The 22,315-nt window shown below is 41.0% G+C and overlaps 1 protein-coding gene across 1 annotated transcript in view; it reads right to left on the reverse strand.

Moving 5' to 3' along the window:
- LOC124804589 (lipopolysaccharide-induced tumor necrosis factor-alpha factor homolog) overlaps positions 1-22,315 on the reverse strand; it is a 112,171-nt gene that overhangs the window by 4,454 nt on the left and 85,402 nt on the right. Inside the window, exon 3 of the mRNA XM_047264780.1 lies at positions 11,276-11,417. Within this exon, the coding sequence (XP_047120736.1) occupies positions 11,276-11,417 (142 nt within the window). The remainder of the gene's footprint in view (positions 1-11,275; positions 11,418-22,315) is intronic.

Raw genomic sequence — 22,315 nt, forward strand, 5'->3', positions numbered from 1 at the left:
TTATAAATAGCTTCTATGAAAACCTGATAGGCATTTGTCCACGTATAAAACATAATTGAAAAGTTTCTCTATAAGTATATCATTTTCCGTCCATGACGAACCGCTTCCTGCACGCTTTCCTTTTATAGGTCTCTTCAGAACAGTCACGTTGCAGATTCCAGCAATAATCTGCCATCATATGCCTGTCCAGTCTTCCTTTATATCTTTCCTCTATTCCTTTCGTATCTTCATGGAACCGCTCTCCTTGTTCCTCACTGAAATCACCTTGATTACGAGGAAATCGATCCAAGTGGCTGTGAAGGAAGTGCAATTTTATGCTCATGTTAGCTCCTAAGTTTTGAAAGTTAGTGAGCATTTTTTTGATCAGTTCCTCGTAATTGGGAGCTTTATGATTGCCCAAAAAACATTTTACAACAGCGACAAAACTGTTCCAGGCCGATGCTTCAGTGACAGTCATGACACTTGTAAAATTGGTATCGTTGATGAGCCTGCGAATTTGAGGACTATCAAATATTCCTGCCTTAAGTTTTTCACTACTGAGTCCAGGGAACGTATTGCAGATGTATGTGAAGCAATTACCATTTCTGTCTAAAGCTTTGGTGAATTGCTTCATTAGTCCTAACTTAATATGTAATGGTGGAAGAACAATCTTGTCCCTACTAACCAGAGGTTCATTAATGATGTTTGCTTCACCAACAGCCATATGTTCCCTTGGAGGCCATGTTTTCTGCTTCCAATGTTCGTGCTTTGCCCTACCATCCCACATGCAGATAAAACATGGGTGCTTTGTGTATCCACTTTGTTGTTCAAGCAAGAAGTTCATCATTTTCAAATCAACACAAATCAACCACTGGTGCTGCATATACTGAATTTTCTGCAGAACCATCTTGATGTTAGCATATGCTTCACAAAGTTTTGTTGAGTGGGCAATTGGAATAGATGCGTAACGATTGCCATTGTGTAGGAGAACACATTTTAAACTTCTAGTGGAACTGTCTATGAAGAGACGCCAGTCCTCTGGTCTATATTCCGGCAGCCCCAATTCAAGTAAAAGTCCAGGTATATTGCTGCAATACACTCTAATCTCTTCTTGGTTGAAGTATGGAAGAAGGTTTTCTTCTCTTGTCCGGTAAGCTGTTATTTTAACACTTGGATGAAGACAGTTCTTTTCCTTAAGCCTGGATGCTAAGAGTTCTGATGCTTGCTTTGAAAGATTGAGTTCTCGTATCAAGTCACTGAGCTCCTTCTGGTCGAACTGCTGGGGTTGTGTCTCACGTCCTTCGTATTCCGAACCACTACTTGTACATTCCTCGCCGTGCACATCGTCATCTGATGATGTTAGCGTGGGTAATGTTGTGAAGGTTGGTACAGGAACATCGTTGCTGTGCACCACCGGTCTTCTTGCTGACTCCAAATCGGGATATTCCCACTTTCGTTTTTTGAACCTATTAAAACCTTTCACATTAATAACGCAAAAATAGCAATCATCTGTATGGTTCTTCTGCTCTCGCCATACCATAGGCACTCCGAAGTTTAAGCTTTTCCTTTTTCGTTTTGTCCACTGCCATAAGCACTCCACACAGCATTTACAAACTTTATGGGGTGCCCACGCCTTGTCTTGATCTCCAAGTTTAATTCCGAAATATGCCAGATACGCTTCCTTCACAAAAGGAGTGATATTCTTCCTGTTCTTTTGAAGAACGTATTCACCACAAATGTAGCAGAACTCATCTGGATGGTTCACGCAAAGACGGCGCGAAGAACTCATGTTTTCCTAAAACAAAATTGCACAAATACTACATATTATGCAGAACTTTCTTGTATTTGCATGTCAATCACATCCTACAAACATCATTAATTGTTTTGTGTGAAATGAATACTCACCTGTTATTTGCTACGTCATGATGAAAAGGTTCTATCTCCTCGAAGCTGCACTGCAAATGTGTGTGACTTTCGACCATCGCCATTTTTCTTGTTTACACTGAACGCTACCTATCGGCCGTTGCGGGGATTACCTCGGCCAACAAATGAATGTCGAGTACCGCCGAATTCAAATCTGCACAACCCTCAATATCTTCAACACATGCACCGCACAACAGGACTGAACACATGCTGACAGTGTTATGTTTGCATGATGTAATCCTCAACCACACAGATGCACTCCCTGAGCACAATTGTTTAATAAAGATAGTACAATATCACTAATTAAAAAACAGGTAACAAATACATTACACCATATATGGACCCTGCAGTCGATATTATCCACATGAAACTCTCATTTCCACAAATAACCTATATCTCAAAAACCAGAGCCAATTTGGAAAAAGTACAGATATACTCGGAAGGAGTATCATAACAATATCCCATTTTCGTTCAAACTTCCCTGGCAACGAAAAAAAAAATTTATTTTGTAGAGCTGTGCAATTGTTCAAAGGGGACGTTTCATATGTCGACCCTTAGCCGAGGATACCTCACTGGAATCTTCTGATTTTTTTCTTGTAGTTTGTGTAATTAGCGTAGATTTTGTTTATTGCTAGTGCATAATTGTAGAGAAACTCTCCTTTGTAGTTGCAGTCTTTCATTGCTGTACAGTAAAACAGTTGTGGCATGCATGTAGATTTGCACCAAGTATTTAAGTAGACATTATTTCCATTTCTATGTTAATGTGTTATCTTATTTTGCTCTTCAAATTGTAATTTTCTGTGTTATCATGTGAAATATTGTGGCAATAATGGCGTGTGAAAAACGTAACACTAGGCTCCAAAGTAAATTGAGAAATAATAGTGACGACGAGCGTAGCTTATCAGCGCCGCCGAGTAATGAATTTACTAATGTTCAAAGTAGTAATTTGGTAACTGTGCATAGGGAAATGGAGCGGGCGTCATATAATGGTGTAGACAGTGAAACAGGTAGTGAACAGGGAAGCGTTATCGATCGATCGGTCGGCAACAGCTCGTCTCAGGAATCGGGAATGACAGAACACAATATTGCAAATACTGTAGACTCAGGTTTTGGGTTCTCACCGTTTTCTCAAATGAGTCAAGAGACATTTTCTGCTTGTCAAAATGTGAGTGTTGCCGGTGCAACTTCACTGCCGAAAAGCACTGAGGAACATGTTTCAGACACCAGTGCATTGTTATTAAAGTTAATGCAACAAATGGGACAAAGGCTACAAAAATTAGACACAATGGAACAAAATCTTCAAAAGTTAGACACAATGGAACAAAATCAGAGACAAACACAGCAACAGTTAGACACAATGGAACAAAATAGAGACAAACACAGCAAAATCTTCAAAAGTTAGACACAGTGGAATAAAATCTTCAAAAGTTAGACACAGTGGAACAAAATCTTAAAAAGTTAGACACAATGGAACAAAATCTTCAAAAGTTAGACACCACGCTTGAACAAACACGTGAAGATTTAACTACTGAGTTACATAACATCGAATCGAACTGTCAAAAAGTCTGTAATGACGTAAAAACACAAATTTGTGAGCATTTCCAACCTATTTTTTCGCGTCATGAAAATGCATTACAGAATCACAAAGCAGCCATAAAAGAACTGCAAACTATTGTTCATGAAAATCACGACACCTTGCAAGCTAAATTTGACTCAGTTGCATCTACCGATTCAGTTACACAACTTGCAAAAACTGAAGAAAACTTAAAGGACACAGTAGATTCGATTTCAACACAAATGGACACTCTGAAACTTGGTTCAGAAAAACACACTGAGGAAATGTGTTCACTATCGGAGGAAGTAGCCGAACTTTCGGATCATGTCACTAATTTATCTACGAAGGTAGATGATAATCTGAATGACACAGAAGAGTGCAAACAAATTAGGAAATTCAAACAAAATCAGAATCAGATTAATACGCAACACCAAAGAGAAATCCGGGAAGTACAAGATCAGCTGACACAGTTAATACAAGAATTACGTATTTCAGAGGACACTCGCGCCCCAATACAGGAAGAGGGACATAGAAATACGGAACAGCCACAAAATAATAACACAGCGCATTTCGGAAATTATGAAAGAAATTGGCAAGGTGCACCGAATTTTGAAATGGAACCGCCTAAACGACGTAACAATGACCGATATGCGACTCGCCGACATGATGACTTTGACTATAAGCTGTTCATTACTACACGTAAATTCAAAACATTTAAGAATTCTGCCAACGACATTCATCCACAAGCGTGGCTCCATCAATTCTCTCATTGTTTTCCTCCCAACTGGTCGTTAGAACACAGATTAGAATTTATGTGTGGCTACTTAGAGAATGAACCAGCTGTAAGAATGCGATCGGTCATTCACGATTGTCACAATGAAGGAGAATTTTACCATGCCTTCCTCTCAGCATATTGGTCTCAAGCTACACACGACCGAGTAAAACATAGCATCAAGATGACGAAACACTTTGAACAATCTGAATTTTCCAGTCTTGTAAAATATTTTGAAGACATGTTGCATAAGAATCATTATCTTTCAAACCCATACAGCCCCTCAGAACTCATCCGTATTTGCTTACTCAAATTGCCTGAACATTTATGGCATATTATTTTAGCAGGACGTTGCAAAGACGACACTGAAGCCTTTCAGGGACTGTTACAAGAACTGGAAATTGACACTGACAATCGCGGAACACGAAAACAGGAACACAACAATTACAGGTCACAACTGTCACAATTCCGTGACGACAGAAACAGTAACTGGACACGACAAGCCTATTCTTACATCGTAAATCGTGACCAAAACAGACACCACCCGTATGACAACCACTGGCAGAGTAATAATTACAGGGAAAGATCGCCTCTCCGCGGTAATGACTATCACAGAGACAATCAGAGAAACAGACAATATGGGAACCAAAATAATTATTATTATGGGAGACAGAATAACTTCAGACCCAACAGTTCAGCGCGCAGTTACGATTCCGGGAGAAATTCTCCACCACATGACCGACAGACAAGAAACTACAGGAACTACCGACATGACGACAGACGATATAATCGTAACGACAGACCTGAATTGCATCAGAACTGGCGGGATTCTAACAGAGCTGGGCCCTCTCGCCAAGGCGAATTAGTAGAAGTTAGGTCTCCTAATCCCAATAACAACGCGCGCCAACAAAGAGACAGACAATGACTCGCGCCGCAGGCACCCACGTGCGCCGGCTGGCTCAGAGAAAAATAACACAGACGCTAACCTTGAGAAAAGATTTAGCATTCCTTTCCGACGTATACCACATGACAATTGCATTCAAGTTCAAACTCTGAGTACTATGAAGAGTAAAGGATTTCACCACACTTCACATATAAAATCGCTTATTGAGAGATAATCTGCTTTTTAACTTAGTCTTTGCCACTTTACATTACTAGTATGCTTTGTCAGACTTAGAATCTGTTAATATGCAACAATGTTTGAAGTTAAATATCCAGTCAAGAACCAAGAGAACTTATTTAAACAGAAATTACGAATGCATTGTTATTGTGAACAAACGACACAGTGTTATTGTGTGTGTACATTCTTGCTTGTTAGTTCCACTATCACGTAGCGACTATAAGGATCACATACTTAGAACATTTACCAGTACTGCTAATGACATTTTAATGCAACATTTTGGTTTACTTGCAAATACATTATGGATTCAAGGTGCTTTCTGAGAGATACCAGATGACACAGTGGTTAGTTTATGTGACAGCTACACGATTTTATCACGACGCTACTAATGAGTGACAATTTACAATGTTGCTTTTGCGGTGATTCTGTCTCATATCTGCACAGTTTTTCTGTATTATTCTGGATAGTAAAACATGTTTTAGTAGTAACTTCTGTGGTATAGCAACAATGAGACAGCCTTTTTCGTGGCACAACAATACATTACTGTACAGTACTTTCTTCATCACGCCAATAAACATAATAACTACGATATCTATTCGCAAAACATTTCACTTTCGTTTATGATGAGGTAAGTACATTGACTTCAGCAGAACTTTGCTTACAGAGGACGATAACTACGACACTTCCACAGAATTACCTTACAGCAAGACGCACATTTAGCGCTACAGGACACGCATTTGAGTGATCAATTTTGTACTTAAACCATTTATTTTTCAAGATTTTTGAATTACAAAGAAAGTTTTCCGTGATACATTTCATTCCATTGCTGTAATCTGTAACACTTGAGGATATAATTACATTTATCCTCAGGGGGTACATGCCTACTTTGTGTACCATGTCTTTGGCAAGCACAAGGAGCCCTAGCTAATATGGTATTTGCTTATACAACTTTACACATCGGTACCATATTTCTCTAACACAGAATTACACAGCTATCTGATCATTTAACTGAGAGATAAACATTTTTTTACTACATCAGTGACACATGTTTACGCAATTACACAGTTGGGTAACTTCACACTTATGAAACTGTATTTTGTCTGTACTTTGTAAACTGTTCATATTTTTTCGGAATCATTGTGATACTATGAGAGCTTTGAATGATGTATTTGGTATGGGATCATGATTTTTAGAGTACGTTTGACGTAGATGACACTATTGAAATGAGCAGAGAATTTTCTTTAGGTTTTGAAATTATTGCATAAAGCTACGACGTTTTTGAGATTTGACTGAGGTGTTTTGATGTTATTTTTATGACGACGAATATGTATATGTGTAATAAGGTAAGGAATAATGAGTAGTGGTTAGGGACTCTGACTTGTGAAAAAGGATGTTGGAAACCAAGAATCGTACTTTAAGAGTTATGAAATGTGTGTATATGCGTGAATGTATCACAATGCCGACGAAAATTTTTTGGACATCAATAGCATTTTGTTTCTACACATTTGTAACGCAAATTTTCGACCTGTGAACTTTTTATATGAGACTGCCACTGTAGCGGAAACTGCTGTCGTAAATATTTCCGTAAGAAAATTAAGTGACCAGCTGCACGTAATGCGTCGTGGGCACCCAGCTGTGTCAGACGCCTGGAGAAGAAGCCATTAGTGCATGCCTTTTCAGAGCACAGGTAGAAAAGAAAAAAAAAAGGGGAGGCCATTATCCTCGCTATTGACATTCCTTTGTAGAAAGCACCGCAAATACGACACGCTCATGACTTGGAAAGAATTGAGAGAATTTTTTACTACCTTACGAAATGCCATATGGCTAATGAATGATGTTTCATGCCTTCCTTTGTACATATTTGCTCATTTTCTTTCATATATAGTTTCTAGCTGCACTGCAGCATTGCTTATTATAAAATTTAATAGATGTACTAATATCACTATTTTCTGTCTACAGACCAAGTAAAGAATGTTTCTGATAAACTTTCTTGGAAAAGAGAGCACAAATAGACATTTCCCTTCCCAGGAATTGCATAAATACTATTTTTAATGACTTGGTAATTTCTTTTCTAGAATAAATTGCGATGCATCACTCTAGTGTTAAGATGTGACATAGGTATTAGACATGGTCATTTTCAGTGTAATATTTTTTCTGCTTGAGCTTTGTCATATTTAGATATAAGCTGCTGTTTGCCAGGCATAGTGCTACTGAATTTTAATTTGTGTTACTCTGCTAAGCCAGATTTATTTTTCTTGTTTGCTGCACATTGCCTTATATTAGTTGTAATATTGCCATTGCTTTGCCAGTTTGAATTTTTTGTCATTGATGTTTGTGTTACTTGTTTTGTGCTGCTGCATTGCCTCGTCCCGTAGTTTAGCATCTGAGCTCAGTAGATTTAAGTTAGCTTAAGAGGGGTAGACTATATAAGAGAATGAGTTGCGATGAATTGGAAGAAACGCATTGAGAAGATATAAGAAACAGATTTGGTAAAAATGAGTATTGTGCACTGAGAAATAATTATTTTGAAAGAAATATGAATAGAATACAGAAAGCGGGTATAGATAGGACTTTTTGGGAATAATGATGAATGAAGGGAGATCTCCAAGAAGTAAAGAAAGTTTTGTTTGCAAAATACTACAGTAAAACAAACCCTGTCCTTTCCTTTTGTGTCATCCCACTATGTGTTTGTGTACCCTTGTGTATTTCTTTTCTTCCTGTCTCTGTGTACTGTTTCATAGAAATTTTTTTCTGTTCTAGTACTAAGCTACATTCACTATGATGAGGAATACTGTTATCCTCAAATATAATTTGCATTAATAATATGTCATTTACTTTGCAAAGATGTTTAGACATTATTTATTCTGTTTTGTTTTAATGCTCATGTGTGAAGTTGATATTTCAAAAGTTATTCTGATCTTTTATGTATTTACTTATGTCATAATTCCTGTAACACTGATGTATATATCTATTTCTATTCTTTTGTAAAGCCTGTATTACTACAAATGTTATCTGTATTATTATGTCTTTAATGATGTATTTTGTACCTTTGTTATTGTTTTCTTACGTTATAAAATTGTAATTGACACCAGGTCATCAAATTAAGTAACTTGTAAGTTCCATTTCACTGCACACGTTTCTGTTGGTCATAGTATATGGACAATATGTGAGAAGTAGGAACTGATAGTGTTTGCATGTGTGTTAATAATTCAGCAAGGGACTGGATAACAGTATTGCTGGTTCTAAGGACAATTCCAAAAACTTTGTGAGTGCACAAGTGGTGGTTATGGACTTGCTATATTCTCCGCAAGAATCTTCGATGGTGATTGTGCACCTGCACAGTCACAACGGATGGCTGCTACAGTGGGTCTGCTCTGTGATGACCTACCTACCAATATTCTTCAAAACGTCGAATGACTCTGCTGTGGGTTTGCTCTGTTGTGGCCCATTACCTGTCTGCATGTCAAGAGTCAGTACTGTCTTTCCGTTTGAAGGACAACACTACTTCTTCAAGACTGTGTGGAAATCCACTGCTTCCGTGTGCATTTTCTTTTACTGCTCAGACTTTGAGAAAAACACTGCTATTTTACTGTGATGAACGATTAGGACTGTCTTTATGGACTGTGAGAAAGTTTAGCTTTTGACCAACATTGTATCAATAAGTGTGTGCAATTGATATCTTTGTTATTGTAATTATAAAAAAATTTTATCAAATCATTATTGGCCACTGCCCGAAACAATTTGTAAAATTTTTTGTGGGGAGCATGGGGGCTATGTAAGTAGGCTGTTTATGTTTTCTTATTGGCAACGTTACGTAGCAGTCTGTGGCTGCTTTGCACTGTTGTAATACTCGCCATTGTAGTGTTAGGCAGCTGGATGTGAACAGCGCGTAGCGTTGCGCAGTTGGAGGTGAGCCACCAGCAGTGGTGGATGTGGGGAGAGAGATGGCGGAGTTTTGTAATTTGTCATGAACTGCTATATATATTATGATTATTAAGGTAAATACATTGTTTGTTCTCTATTAAAATCTTTCATTTGCTAAATATGCCTATCAGTAGTTAGTGCCTTCTGTAGTTTGAATCTTTTATTTAGCTGGCAGTAGTGGCGCTCGCTGTATTACAGTAGTTCCAGTAACGAAGATTTTTGTGAGGTAAGTGATTTGTGAAAGGTATAGGTTAATGTTAGTCAGAGCCATTTTTTGTAGGGATTTTTGAAAGTCAGATTGCGTTGCGCTAAAAATATTGTGTGTCAGGGTTAAAGCACAGTCTTGTATAATTGTTCAAAGGGGACGTTTCACAAGGGACCACCAAATGTAACATGTCCGTCTGAAAGACGGATTGCCACGAACAGAAACACAAACACCCTCCTTTAGTGACCATTGGACGACTTCGGATTCACTGCGGGATATTGATGTCTTGGTACCGTTGCCTGTCTCTTTGCTTCCACTTAGGCTAGGTATTCCGTATACACCGCTATACGCCGTTAGGACCATAGGGATTACAGATTCAGTGGTAGTGGCGTCCCGTACGATTTTAAGTAAAATCGAGTCCTTAAGGCGCGGTGCGCCAGCGTGTAAAAATAAATAAATAAATAAAATAAAATAAAATAAATTTAGAATAGCTATTTAATCTTAGAAGTGGTGCACCGGGGTGATTTAAATTTCTGCGTTTACTTTTTTTGGATTTTAGGTAATTTTAATCAGAGGAAACAAGAATTCTTTAGCATACCTTTATCTTACGCTGCGTTGAGCCATCAAATACCGTTGCACGATTTGTTTGGATTGTGGTGTTTGGGCGGCAACTAGTTAAAGCGCAGTACTGCATGATAAGTCGGTGCAGTAGGCATGACTAATTATGTTGTATGTGAGTGGTTTGTAGTGGTTGATGTTCAATGTTTGTGTACGTTCGTTGTATTTGGTTGACGTATATTGTGAGTGCTTTATCTCCACGGGGCAAAAGTAATTAAACTTAATTTTTGATCATTTTTGTTGAGTAACGTTTCATTGAGTAAAACTTTTATTAATGGGTACATATACTTAAAGATAGTATTTTCAATCAGTCTGTCAGAACAGATGTTTTAATTTTTTTTGACTGAGTTATTGAGAGCTTAAAGCTAATGAGATTGCTTTTGTTATTTGACTTTAATTTTAACTACCCACAGTACTTTGATACTCTCGGTATCACTGTTGGATTAACTACTGCTCATTGTGGTTAAAGGCTCTGGGAACTTTGTAAGTGACCCGTTGCCCTATGGCTGTCTTAGTTGCGGATGGAGATCGACGCATATGGCTGAAGAAACCGTGGTGCCCAGCGTGTTCTCCTGAGCTGATAATTCTGTAACCGCGAGGTCCTTGTTAATAAATGGTATTCAGCTCAGTCTCGTCAGTTAAATACCCCAGCGCTCCATTCACAACTGCGAAAAATTCTGCACATTTATGTGCTGTATGAGAATCGTATTCGCATTTGCGAATATGGCAGATCTTTGGCTACACTATGTATTGGTGACGGCGAAAACTTTTGTCAGGACAAGGTTCGAAATTGGATCTTCGGCTTGTTGCGAGTGGTTGCCGTGACCCGAGAACACTCCCCAGACCGACCAAACTTCCGTATGTTATCGTTTCGTCTGTACCCTATACTCGGACAGGTACTGTGAGTCCCGTACAGGAAGAGACGTATGATTAAAGTCGAAGTACGTTTACCAGACGTAAAGGACATTGCAAAGTACCTTAGAACAACAGAGACAGTGCACTTTATATAAACTTGTGTACAGTAGCGACCTCGCCTGCGTAGCATCTGTGTCACGACCAATGGTGGATAAACCATTTAGAACTGGTATATACAGTTAGATTACGGGACTTATGGAAGACGAGCTACACTGGCACAACACCTGCCGCCGCTCTCTGCAGCAGATGGCGGACTGCACTCACCCGACGATGCAGAGTAGGATGGCTATCAGATGCGTCCGGGTGCTGGCCTTCACCGTGACGTCAGACTGCACGTGTCTGCCACACGTGGGGCACAGCACGAGGCTCGGGCCAGGCCCCACTGCCGGAGCCGGCACCGCCACAGCTGCAACGCGAAACAACATGTTGCTCTTGTAACAGAGTGAACCCCCGTTAAGTGCAGACAATACAGTAATTTCATTTAATCCCAGTTAAGACTGGAAAAATGCGCTGTTTGATAGCTACACGTTGAGCAGCGCATGGGTATCCACGTAACGAGAGAGCGACAATAGCAGAAACATAAAAAGAAACTGATTAGCACAGAGATTCACATAAACTAAATTTTATATACAATACTGGCCATTAAAATTGCTACACCACGAAGATGACGTGCTACAGACGCGAAATTTACCCGACAGGAAGAAGATGCTGTGATATGCAAATAATTAGCTTTTCAGAGCAGTCACACAAGGTTGGCGCCGGTGGCGACACCTACAACGTTCTGACATGAGGAAAGTTTCCAACCGATTTCTCATATACATACAGCAGTTGACCGGCGTTGCCTGGTGAAAAGTTGTTGTGATGCCTCGTGTAAGGAGGAGAAATGCGTACCATCACGTTTCCGACATTGATAAAGGTCGGATTGTAGCCTATCGCGATTGCGTTTTATCGTATCGCTACATTGCTGCTCGTATTGGTCGAGATCCAATGACTGTTAGCAGAATATGGAATCGGTGGGTTCAGGAGGGTAATACGGAACGCCGTGCTGGATACCAACGGCCTCGTATCACTAGCAGTCGAGATGACAGGCATGTTATCCGCATGGCTGTAACGGATCGTGCAGCCACGTCTCGATCCCTGAGTCAACAACAGATGGGGACGTCTGCAAGACAACAACCATCTGCACGAACAGTTCCACGACGTTTGCAGCAGCATGGACTATCAGCTCGGAGACCATGGCTGCGGTTACCCTTGACGTTACATCACAGACAGGAGCGCCTGCGATGGTAAACTCAACGACGAACCTGGGTGCACGAATTGCAAAACGTCATTTTTTCGGATGAATCCAGGTTCTGATGGTCGCATCCGTGTTTCGCGACATCCCACATTGGAATCGTGTATTCGTCATCACCATACTGGCGTATCACCCGGCGTGATGGTATGGTATGTTGGTCTCAGTCACCTCTTGTTCGCACTGACGGCACTTGGAACAGTGGACGTTACATTTCAGATGTGTTACGACCCGTAGCTCTACCCTTCATTCAATCCCTGCGAAACCCTACATTTCAGCAAGATAATGCATGACCGCATGTTGCAGGTCCTGTACGGGCCTTTCTGGATATAGAAAATGTTCGACTGCTGCCCTGGCCAGCACATTCTCCTGATCTCTCACCAACTGAAAACGTCTGGTCAATGGTTGCCGAGCAACTGGCTCGTCACAATACGCCAGTCACTAGTGATTTCTCAGGATCTATGCATCCAAATTGCGTGAAAATGTAATCACATGTCAGGTCTAGTATAATAAAAAATGGTTCAAATGGCTCTGAGCACTATGGGACTTAACATCTATGGTCATCAGTCCCCTAGAACTTAGAACTACTTAAACCTAACTAACCTAAGGACATCACACAACACCCAGTCATCACGAGGCAGAGAAAATCCCTGACCCCGCCGAGAATCGAACCCGGGAACCCGGGCGCAGGAAGCGAGAACGCTACCGCACGACCACGAGGTGCGGACTCTAGTATAATATATTTGTCCAATGAATACGCGCTTATCATCAGCATTTCTTCTTGGTGTAGCAATTTTAATGGCTTGTAGTGTACAATAGTCTTTGTACTCATCAAGAAAGTGGGCTACAATAAATGAATAAACTCTTTTGATTTATTTTGTTTTTCAAAACTCTTGTGACGATCATGCAACCGTTTCCGTTCAAGAACCTGACTGCTCTGCGACCCTGAAAATGCTTTGTCTCCTGAGAGACATTCTGTAAGTAGGCTGTTTAGGTTTTTATGTTGGTAACGCCACGTAGTGCTCTGTACGAAAATCGCTGACTGCGCTGTGTGCAGTCTGTGGCTGGTTGGACTCATTGTTGGAATATTCGCTAGTGTAGCGTTGATTAGTTGGATGTGAACAGCGCGTAGCATTGGGCAGTTGGAGGTGAGCCGCCAGCAGTGGTGGATGTGAGGAGAAAGATACCAGAGTTCTGAGAGGTTACTATGAGCGGACGATCTGGACGTGTGACCGTCAGAAAAACGAAATTTGTAAGACTGGATATATATATATATATATATATATATATATATATATATATATATATATATATATATAATGGCTTTTGAACACTATTAACGTAAATACATTGTTTGTTCTATATCAAAATCTTTCATTTGCTAACTATGCCATTAGTAGTTAGCGCTTTCAGTAGTTACAGTCTTTTATTTAGCTAGCAGTATTGGCGCTCGCTGTATTGCAGTAGTTTGAGTAACGAAGATTTTTGTGATGTAATTGATTCATGAAAGCTATAGGTTATTGTTAGCCAGGGCTACTCTTTTGTAGGGATTATTGAAAGTCAGATTGCGTTGCGCTAAAAATATAGTGTGTCAGTCTTGTGAAGACCAGAATAAGTAAAGAGAAAACTGTCTGAGAACGTACAATTTTACTCAGCTGTTTCAGTATCAAATAACGTAAGAGCTTTTCCAGCACTGTCATTCTTAATTTTCAAAGAGGAAGTTTCACTTCGAAGGCAGCTACAGTGTGGGCGAAAAGTCGCAGTACCCCTGTAACCCCTGCTTAGTATGATGCGATATTAAGCGGATTGGTAGCTATGTTATTTCTTATCAATTGTTACAATCAGTTTTGGAATTCTTATTTAACTCGGTATACCGAGGACAACAATGCGAGATCACTAGAAAAAATACCTTAAGTTCAGAACTTTTAGTCCAACGTCAGTACAGAAGTATTGGATACAGACCACAATGAGCACGTTTCAACATGCTGTGCTTTGTTAACTCAGTTTCCAAAAACAGTGAACCGGCCAAGGTTATGTTTTCAGATGAATGTGCCGTTTATAGCAGCTCACTTGCTAGAAGTATTGTCGTTTAGATCAAAGAGCACCCTCATTACACATTCAAGTTAAAGAAAGACTGTGGCTCATGTAGTGATACGGGCAGCAGTTACATCACTACATCTGCTTGGACCGTACTTTTTGAAGGGGCTGTGAACGGTGCAAATTATTTACACATGTTACAAACATGGTTAATACCCCAGTTTCAAGAAAAGGGCCTCACAGAAAGGATATGGTTGCAGCAAGATGGAGCGCCTCCTCACTACGCTATGGTAGTGCGTGAGTTCCTAAATGAACACTTCGCAGGACGGCGGACAGGTCTTCGTCTATCGTAAATACCAGCTCCCTTGAAATGACCACAAAGAAGTCCTGACCTTACCACACCTGACAGCTCGTTATGGGGAGCTATTAAGGCGCATATATCTGTACGTCGTTATGCCGCAAACGCAAAAATGGGCAATGTTCTTGACGATGCATTTCGACTATAGCACCGGACATGTTCAAAAATGTGACAAGAAGAACATGGTGGCATAATGAAATGTGATTACAGTTTCTTGGAGAATATATCGATATATTTGACACTAAATACATAAATAAGCACGTGTTCTAAAACAAATAAAATGAATTAGCATTCGATACTAGGATGTACTGGCACTTGTCGCCCAACCTGTAGAAAACCTATGTCTCCCGTTTACTAGGCAGATGTGCCTAGGGTTAAGTCCCAGCCGTTGCACAAATTGTAATTCATTTCTTCAGCTTCTATTATTAAGGAAGATAAAGTTGGGATTCCCATGTCTCAAGGAAAATGTAATTCCATGGTCACTGCGCATTTAAATGCATGCAGGCTCTCACTAGCACACGACAAAGGTACCTTTCCAATTACCTACCGGTTTATAGTGTGACGTCACAAGAACTTTGTGGGGCTCGTATTTCTCGTAGACCCAGTCAAAATGACGCAACGTTTACAGGAAGTCTCATGAGGTGAGTGATGAGAGACAAAGAACACTTACGTTTTCGCCGACTGATTGGTTATTTGCATCATGTGGTTGCTGCCTGCATTTTTCGTAGTTCTATTGGTTCAGATTCGATGATTTTGTCTAAAGTTGCATTTAGATGGTCATTTCTACACTTCAAAATATGGGGTTTATGGTGAGATCGTTGCTTGCGTAATGTTCCATTCACGTAGTTTTCTGCTTTGTAGATATGCTTTCTTTGTGGCGAAGATAAAATCCATTGTTCAAATCGAAAAAAAAATCTGCATTGAAATATCAACATCGGACTTTCACTAACTCACCCATGAATGTAGGTCATGACTCACTTTGCTACCCCACTTAATTGGCGCAGGGGACGGACAATTATTGAACTATATGAAGTAAAATCGTCATAACTTGTGAACGGTTTGTGTTAGGATGTTCAAACTGCACGGTTAGCCGTGCGGCATGATGGGAATTGGTATGGTATGGTTTACTGACGAAAGCCACTTTCATATGGATGGGTTCGTCATTAAGCAAAATTGGTGCATTTGGTATGGTTTGGTTTATTGACGAAACCCACTTTCATGTGGATGTGTTTGTCAATAAGCAAAACTGGCGCATTTGGGGGATTGAGAATCCGCATTTCGCGACCGAGAAGTGTCTTCATCCTCAGTGGGTGACTGTGTGGTGTACAATGTCCAGTCACGGAGCAATCGGTGCGACATTCCTTGATGGCACGATGACTACCGAACGGTACGTGAAGGTTTTGGAAGATGATTTATCCAAAGTGACCCTGATTTCGACAAGATGTGGTTCATCCAAGACGGAGCTCGACACCATCGAAGGAGGAGAGTCTTTTGTGTACTGGAGGAGCACTTTGGGGACCGATTTCTGGCTCTGGGGTACCCAGAGCTCACTGGCATTGGCTTCGATGGGCCGCCATATTATCCGGACCTGAACACATACGGCTCCTTTTTGTTTGGCTATATTAAAGAAAAGGTGTACATCAATAACCCTAAAACCATTGCTGAGCTGAAAACAGCCAATCAGGAGGTCATCGACAGCATCGATGTTCCGTCACTTCAACGGGTCAAGCAGAATTTCGCTCTTCGTCTGCGCCACATCTTCGCCAATGATGGGAGTAACATCGAAGATGTCTTAGCCTAAATCCGAATACCTGAAGTGACGTTCACTTGTTGGTTAAAGTGTGTGCACGCCGTAGTATGTAACTAATTTGCGTTTTTTTCATATAGTTCAATAATGGTCACTCTGTATATATTACTACAGGGATTATAAATTTTATGGGGTTCCATTTGTTCTAATTTTGATCATGTATAGTAATGGTGATACCATGGCGGGCATCTGTAGTTTCTGTGATGAGATACATAATGGTTTTCTAGAGCAATAATCGAGAATTATTCCAATTACTCCTCAATTGTTTCTCATCCCAAAGGCAAAATAATTCTTCAAGCTTCCTTTGTGCTCATTCACTTGTTGTCTAAAGTCGTAGCGGATGCTAGCACGTTGAAGTAAATACGTTCCGTCTTCAGTGGAGTCGTTATTCAGATAATCTGGCATCGGTAGATTGTATGCATTCTACAGCAAAGTATAAAGTAGGTTTGAACTACTGAGACACGTGCTGATTCTGAACAGGCTGAGAGCGACAACTGCGACTAGCGCTTTAAACAAGTAGGCGCGAGACTATACGACGTTGCGTTTACTTCTCCATCGCACGCTCCATCACTGTAAGGGAAGATGAAGTACAGTTCCAAGTTGTGTTACCAGGCTTAGCTGTACTGGTCATAATAATGTATTATTTAAATGTTTGTTCAAAATCTCCTACATAAATTGAAGAGAAGTTACGTTAATATTCATTTATGTGCCACATTTTTGTATACGAAGGATAATATTTTCAGGGCACTGATACAGATATCATATCTGCTGCGTACGCAGATTAAATATAAAAAGGCCTAGGAGTCTTTCAAACTCTTTTGGCAGAGTTGCTGTTTTACAGCGTTTAACTAAATGAAGTCAGAAGTAAGTGGACTTCGTGACCTAGAAACTGACTAAATCTTCAGGGAAACACGTCGTTTGAACTGTCTTATGCGCCACATATCGCTAAGACGCCCTACAGTGCAGGTACGAGTAGGATTTCCGAGGAAACTTGAAAGAAACGTTTCAACATATCACTCACGGTAGCGCAGTGGGTCGTCCTCTTGGTATTTTTTTTTTTTTTTTTTCGATTTATGAATTGGGTTTTAGCGCTAGCTATTTAGCCAGGGAGATGAGTACTGACAGAATTGTAATTCTATATCATAGAAAAAACTTAGGCGTTTTAGATTGCGTTGATACAATTTTAACGTCATGATACACGTTTTACGGTGGAAATGGAGGAGAATATTACAAAAACAATGGGGAATGAATGTTGATAGGAGCTGTAGTCAATCCTTCGTATGTACCGTACCCCAGTATCGTGAACGTACAAATTCCCGTGAAAAAGAGTGCATCGACTAGATCAAGACTGCCTCACTGGTATCCCTCTTGTTGACCATCGATTGCTCAACACAGTCTACATCTTACATTTTCTCACGCTGAATTCTAATTGCCGGGAAAAAATCCATCATACGACCTAGCGAGTAAGGAGATCCCTTTGTGTTGAATTTTCCTCTACCCTTGGGCGTAGTGTGTAGTGTGGAGCTTGTGTTATTGCGGTTATGAGAGACACAAGTGCCGGCTTGTGGCACCTCGTAGATATACCTTTGTCCATTCTGAAACTAAGGGGTTGCCATTTCCACTGTTCCATCTTAAGAGGCCGGCTTGATGAGAGTGACTTTCCCATTAATACAGGTGTCTTCCAGTTGCTGCTGTAAACAAACTTTTGACACTTCATGGCAGCAAGCAGCTGTTTCAAGAGAAGTGCTATCAGTGGGGAAAGAAAATTACCAGCTGGAACTCTGGCAATCTGTTCGTCAAAGTAATTCGCTGCAAAAGTCTAAATAAATCAAAAGAAAGATATGGAGCTGCTTGGAGCTCCTGACGCCAGGAGTCTAATGGTAGCTCTCCTGGGAGTACGAGATAATTCGTGTGCCTTATCTGATGGAGGTGGTATTTCATAATAATGTTATTTTTCTGAAATTGGGGTTAGTGATCTTTCACTATCAAAAAAGCCAATTTTCTGAGACTGAAAGGCTAGAATAATTCCTAAACATGGACATCGAATTCTGCTTAGCCATCTTTCCCATTTGCTAAACGAGTGTTCTAGTTTAGTGAGTGTGCACGTGTCCAGCAGGTAAAGACCGCAAAGCAGTACATGGAATCGTTGGTTAGCCGAAGACGGTATTAACTAACTTTTATTTCTGGCATTCTCACTTACCCTGTTGTGTCCTGACGGAAATTGTCGGTAGAATTTGCAAGGAAACAGATGGAGGCGGTGCACTGAATGTTAGAGTTGTACGTTATCCAACCGACTGCTTTTACTCCGCAGTCTTTCCTAATTTACTGTGAGAGATATAGGGCATTAATAATGGTTTTGGAGCAAGATAGCCCTGTGCTGCGGATCAAAGCCCAACTTTAGATTCTTTGGACGATTATTTGGTTAGGCAGCAGCACAGTGAATTAATCCCGATCCGCCAATAAAAGTTTCCTACTTAACCTTAGCAGCACTATCTCACGTAATTTGTCTTGCACGGCTACGACCGCGAGTCAGACTTCAAGCGATGCACCAGGAACTCCGAGACGGAGGCGTAACTACACACTGAATCGAATCGGTGAGCCACGCGACCTTTACGGCCGCAGGTTCGAATCCTACCTAGGGCATGGATGTGTGTAAAGTCCTTAGGTTAGTTAGGTTTAAGTAGTTATAAGTTCTAGAGGACTTATGACCTCAGATGTTAAGTCCCATAGTGCTCAGAGCCATTTGAACCTTTTATTTTATTTATTTATTTATTTATTTGTTTATTTTTTGAATCGGCGAGAAGTGAGCTATATGAGTCGATAGGACGCATTTTGAGGCATTACGGAATAATTAATTTGGTGATTAAGGAAAGTATTGTGTGGGGGAGGGTCAGAAACTATACGAACACTAAGGTTCAAATGATTCAAATGGCTCTGAGCACTATGGGACCTAACATCTGAGGTCATCAGTCCCCTAGAACTACTTAAACATAATTAACCTAAGGACATCACACACATCCATGCCTGAGGCAGGATTCGAATAGTCGCGCGGTTCCGTACTGAAGCGCCCAGAACCGCTCGGTCACCGCGGCCGACATGAACACTAAGGTTCCAAATGTAAATACACGTATGTTGTAGTAACTATACAAATAGATGTAAAGATTTGAAAGAGCATATCGAGCAGGAGGAAGGGATGGTGATCCCCCAACCTACCTACAGAAAAAAGTATTCGTAATCTGAAATCGCATTCTGTGCAGCCAATGACACAAAATTTGAAGGTGCAATCATAGTATTGTTCTTGGGTGAGCAATATGAATGTGTTCAATGACTGTGCCGCTACACAAGAATAAGTTTTATTCGTCACCCTCATTTCTTGCCCAGCTGTGTTGCTTTAATCTGTCGATGGTTTCATTGTAACTACAGAACGATACTGATACAAGCGTTGATCATAGTTAATTTAGCGAGGATTTTTGTAAGTGGTACACTGTAGGAAAAATGCAACGCTGTCAAAGGCAACATTATTTTATTGACAAGAGATCTTACACGTAATTCATCTTTGTAGAAGTATAAGAGAATAAATTCAGACCAAATGGCACACACGTCTCAATAAGCGGTTTCCAAAAAGTCACATCAGCATACAGTTTACCCCCCTCTGGCGGCAACACAGGCAAGTATTCTCAGGTGTCAATGACCATAAAGGTGCCGAATGGCATCCTGCGATAGGATGACCCACGCCTCTTCCCCTTTTGTGCAATTTTGCAATGGTTCTTGCAGGTTATCGAGAACGCTTCCATCTCCCATACGTGTTCAATTGGCAAGAGAGCTGTTGATCTCGCTGCCCATAGTCTTTTGTTCTCCATCACGAAAAGCACAATGCGTCTTATCAGCTGTATTGCGACGTGCATTGGCCTGCTGAAAAAGCATTTCACCTTCCTTTGGAAGAAATGACAGTAGTACGGCGATAACAGTCTGTGGAATGTAACGGACACTAGTTGTTTGAACACTGCGGAAACACCATATGTGTCCGCGAGTTGAAACTAATGGCCCGTACACAACGAAGCCTGGAAAGAGACCTGTGTGCCGTGGACTTCGGAGTAGGTGGTTCACCAGGCCTACACTATACACGTGTACGCCCATCACTCGCATGAAGTCAAAAACTACTCTCAGCACTGATGGCAACAGAACGCCATTCTGTTCTCGAGCTGACTCTTTCATGACACTGGAGTAGCTATGCTTGGTGGTGTCGTGGTGTCAGTGGTAGCCTTGCCAGGGAGCACCAATTCTTAGTCCTGCCGTAAACAGACGGCTTCCAATGGTTCTTGGGTAGACAGTAGATGCAACATGTGCCCAGATTTCGTCCCTGGATGATGTACGATCGGACACCGCTGCTCACATAATGAATCGATCTTCACATTTCTCTGAATTGCGTGGACGTGCATAACCTGGTCTATAGATGTGAAAATGTTCCACAGAACACTGATGAAACCAGGAAAGCACCACCGGTACACGTCGCGCAGCATATGCAGGAGTCCGTCGACACGTCCATCCACATGTCTCAGGACGCGCAATGCGACCCCGTTCAAATGATTGGAGTTGTTCAACACGTGTACGTGCTCGTCAACGTGGGGGAGAGGGGGAGCGGGGGGGGGAGGGAGGGAGGGATAGGCATGGTTGTACCCTAGAAAGAACGTTGCAAACAATGTGTATCTCTAAACTCAGCACAGTTACTGTATACAGAGTCAAAACAGACATGCCTCCTCAGCGCCATATGGTCGCCGATCATAATAATCATATTGAACAAGTTCCAGCCCCAGGCTAGATTTGTTTGGAACGTAAGCCTCGCCTTCAAATCCTGTTTTCCCACCAACTTTCTGTGTTCACTCTGGTTCAGACTCTTTTCCCCCACACTCCTCCACACCTTTCAGCCATCAATCCCTTGGGTTTCCTTTTCGTCGTTTCCTTCGCATCTCAATTTCAGGTACCTTCTTGGAAATCCTCTTGCTTTCCATTCTCTTTAAGTGCCCACGCCACCTTAGCCTACGCGTTTCTATCCTGCTCTGCAAGGACTCCTCTTTCATTATTTCCCTTGCCCTTTCATTCCTCATCCTATCTCTCCTTGTCACTCCTAACTCCTGTCCTACTTAAGAGGAACTTCCTTTGATATGCCTGTAATGTAATTATACCCCTGTTCTTCATTGCCCACGTTTCAGATACAGATCCATACTGGGATGTGGTAGTGTCCATACATTATCTCTTTTCTTTTTTGTTACACAACTTTCTTCCAAACTAATCTCCTTACAGTTTGCAGGAATGCTTCTGCCTGTCTGCCACTTTCACTGATCTCTTTCTCATTTCTTCTATTTTCCTCTGTCACACTTCCCAAGTAGCTGACACTTTCCACCTTCTTCATTTGTTCACCTCCACTTCATATTATGCTAGATGGCCTATATTTCTTTATAGTTGTAACCGGGATCTCACATTTGTTTACGTTAAATTTCCTTCTATACTGTCGCAGAGTTTCTTCCCGGGCATCCTGGTATTTCTGAATCTCATCCTCCCTGTTTCCCCAGATCATAAAATTACTACGAAGGTCACTGCGACGCGCGGGATTAGCCGAGCGGTCTTGGGCGTTGCAGTCATGGACTGTGCGGCTGGTCCCGGCAGAGGTTCGAGTCCTTCCTCGGGCATGAGTGTGTGTGTTTGTCCTTAGGTTAATTCAGGTTAAGTAGTATGTAAGCTTAAGGACTGATGACCTTAGCAGTTAAGTCTCATAAGATTTCACACACATTTGAACATTTTTTGAACAAGGTC

Source organism: Schistocerca piceifrons, chromosome 1 (genome assembly GCF_021461385.2).
Source record: "Schistocerca piceifrons isolate TAMUIC-IGC-003096 chromosome 1, iqSchPice1.1, whole genome shotgun sequence".
In the NCBI taxonomy this organism is placed as follows: Eukaryota; Metazoa; Arthropoda; class Insecta; order Orthoptera; family Acrididae; genus Schistocerca; species Schistocerca piceifrons.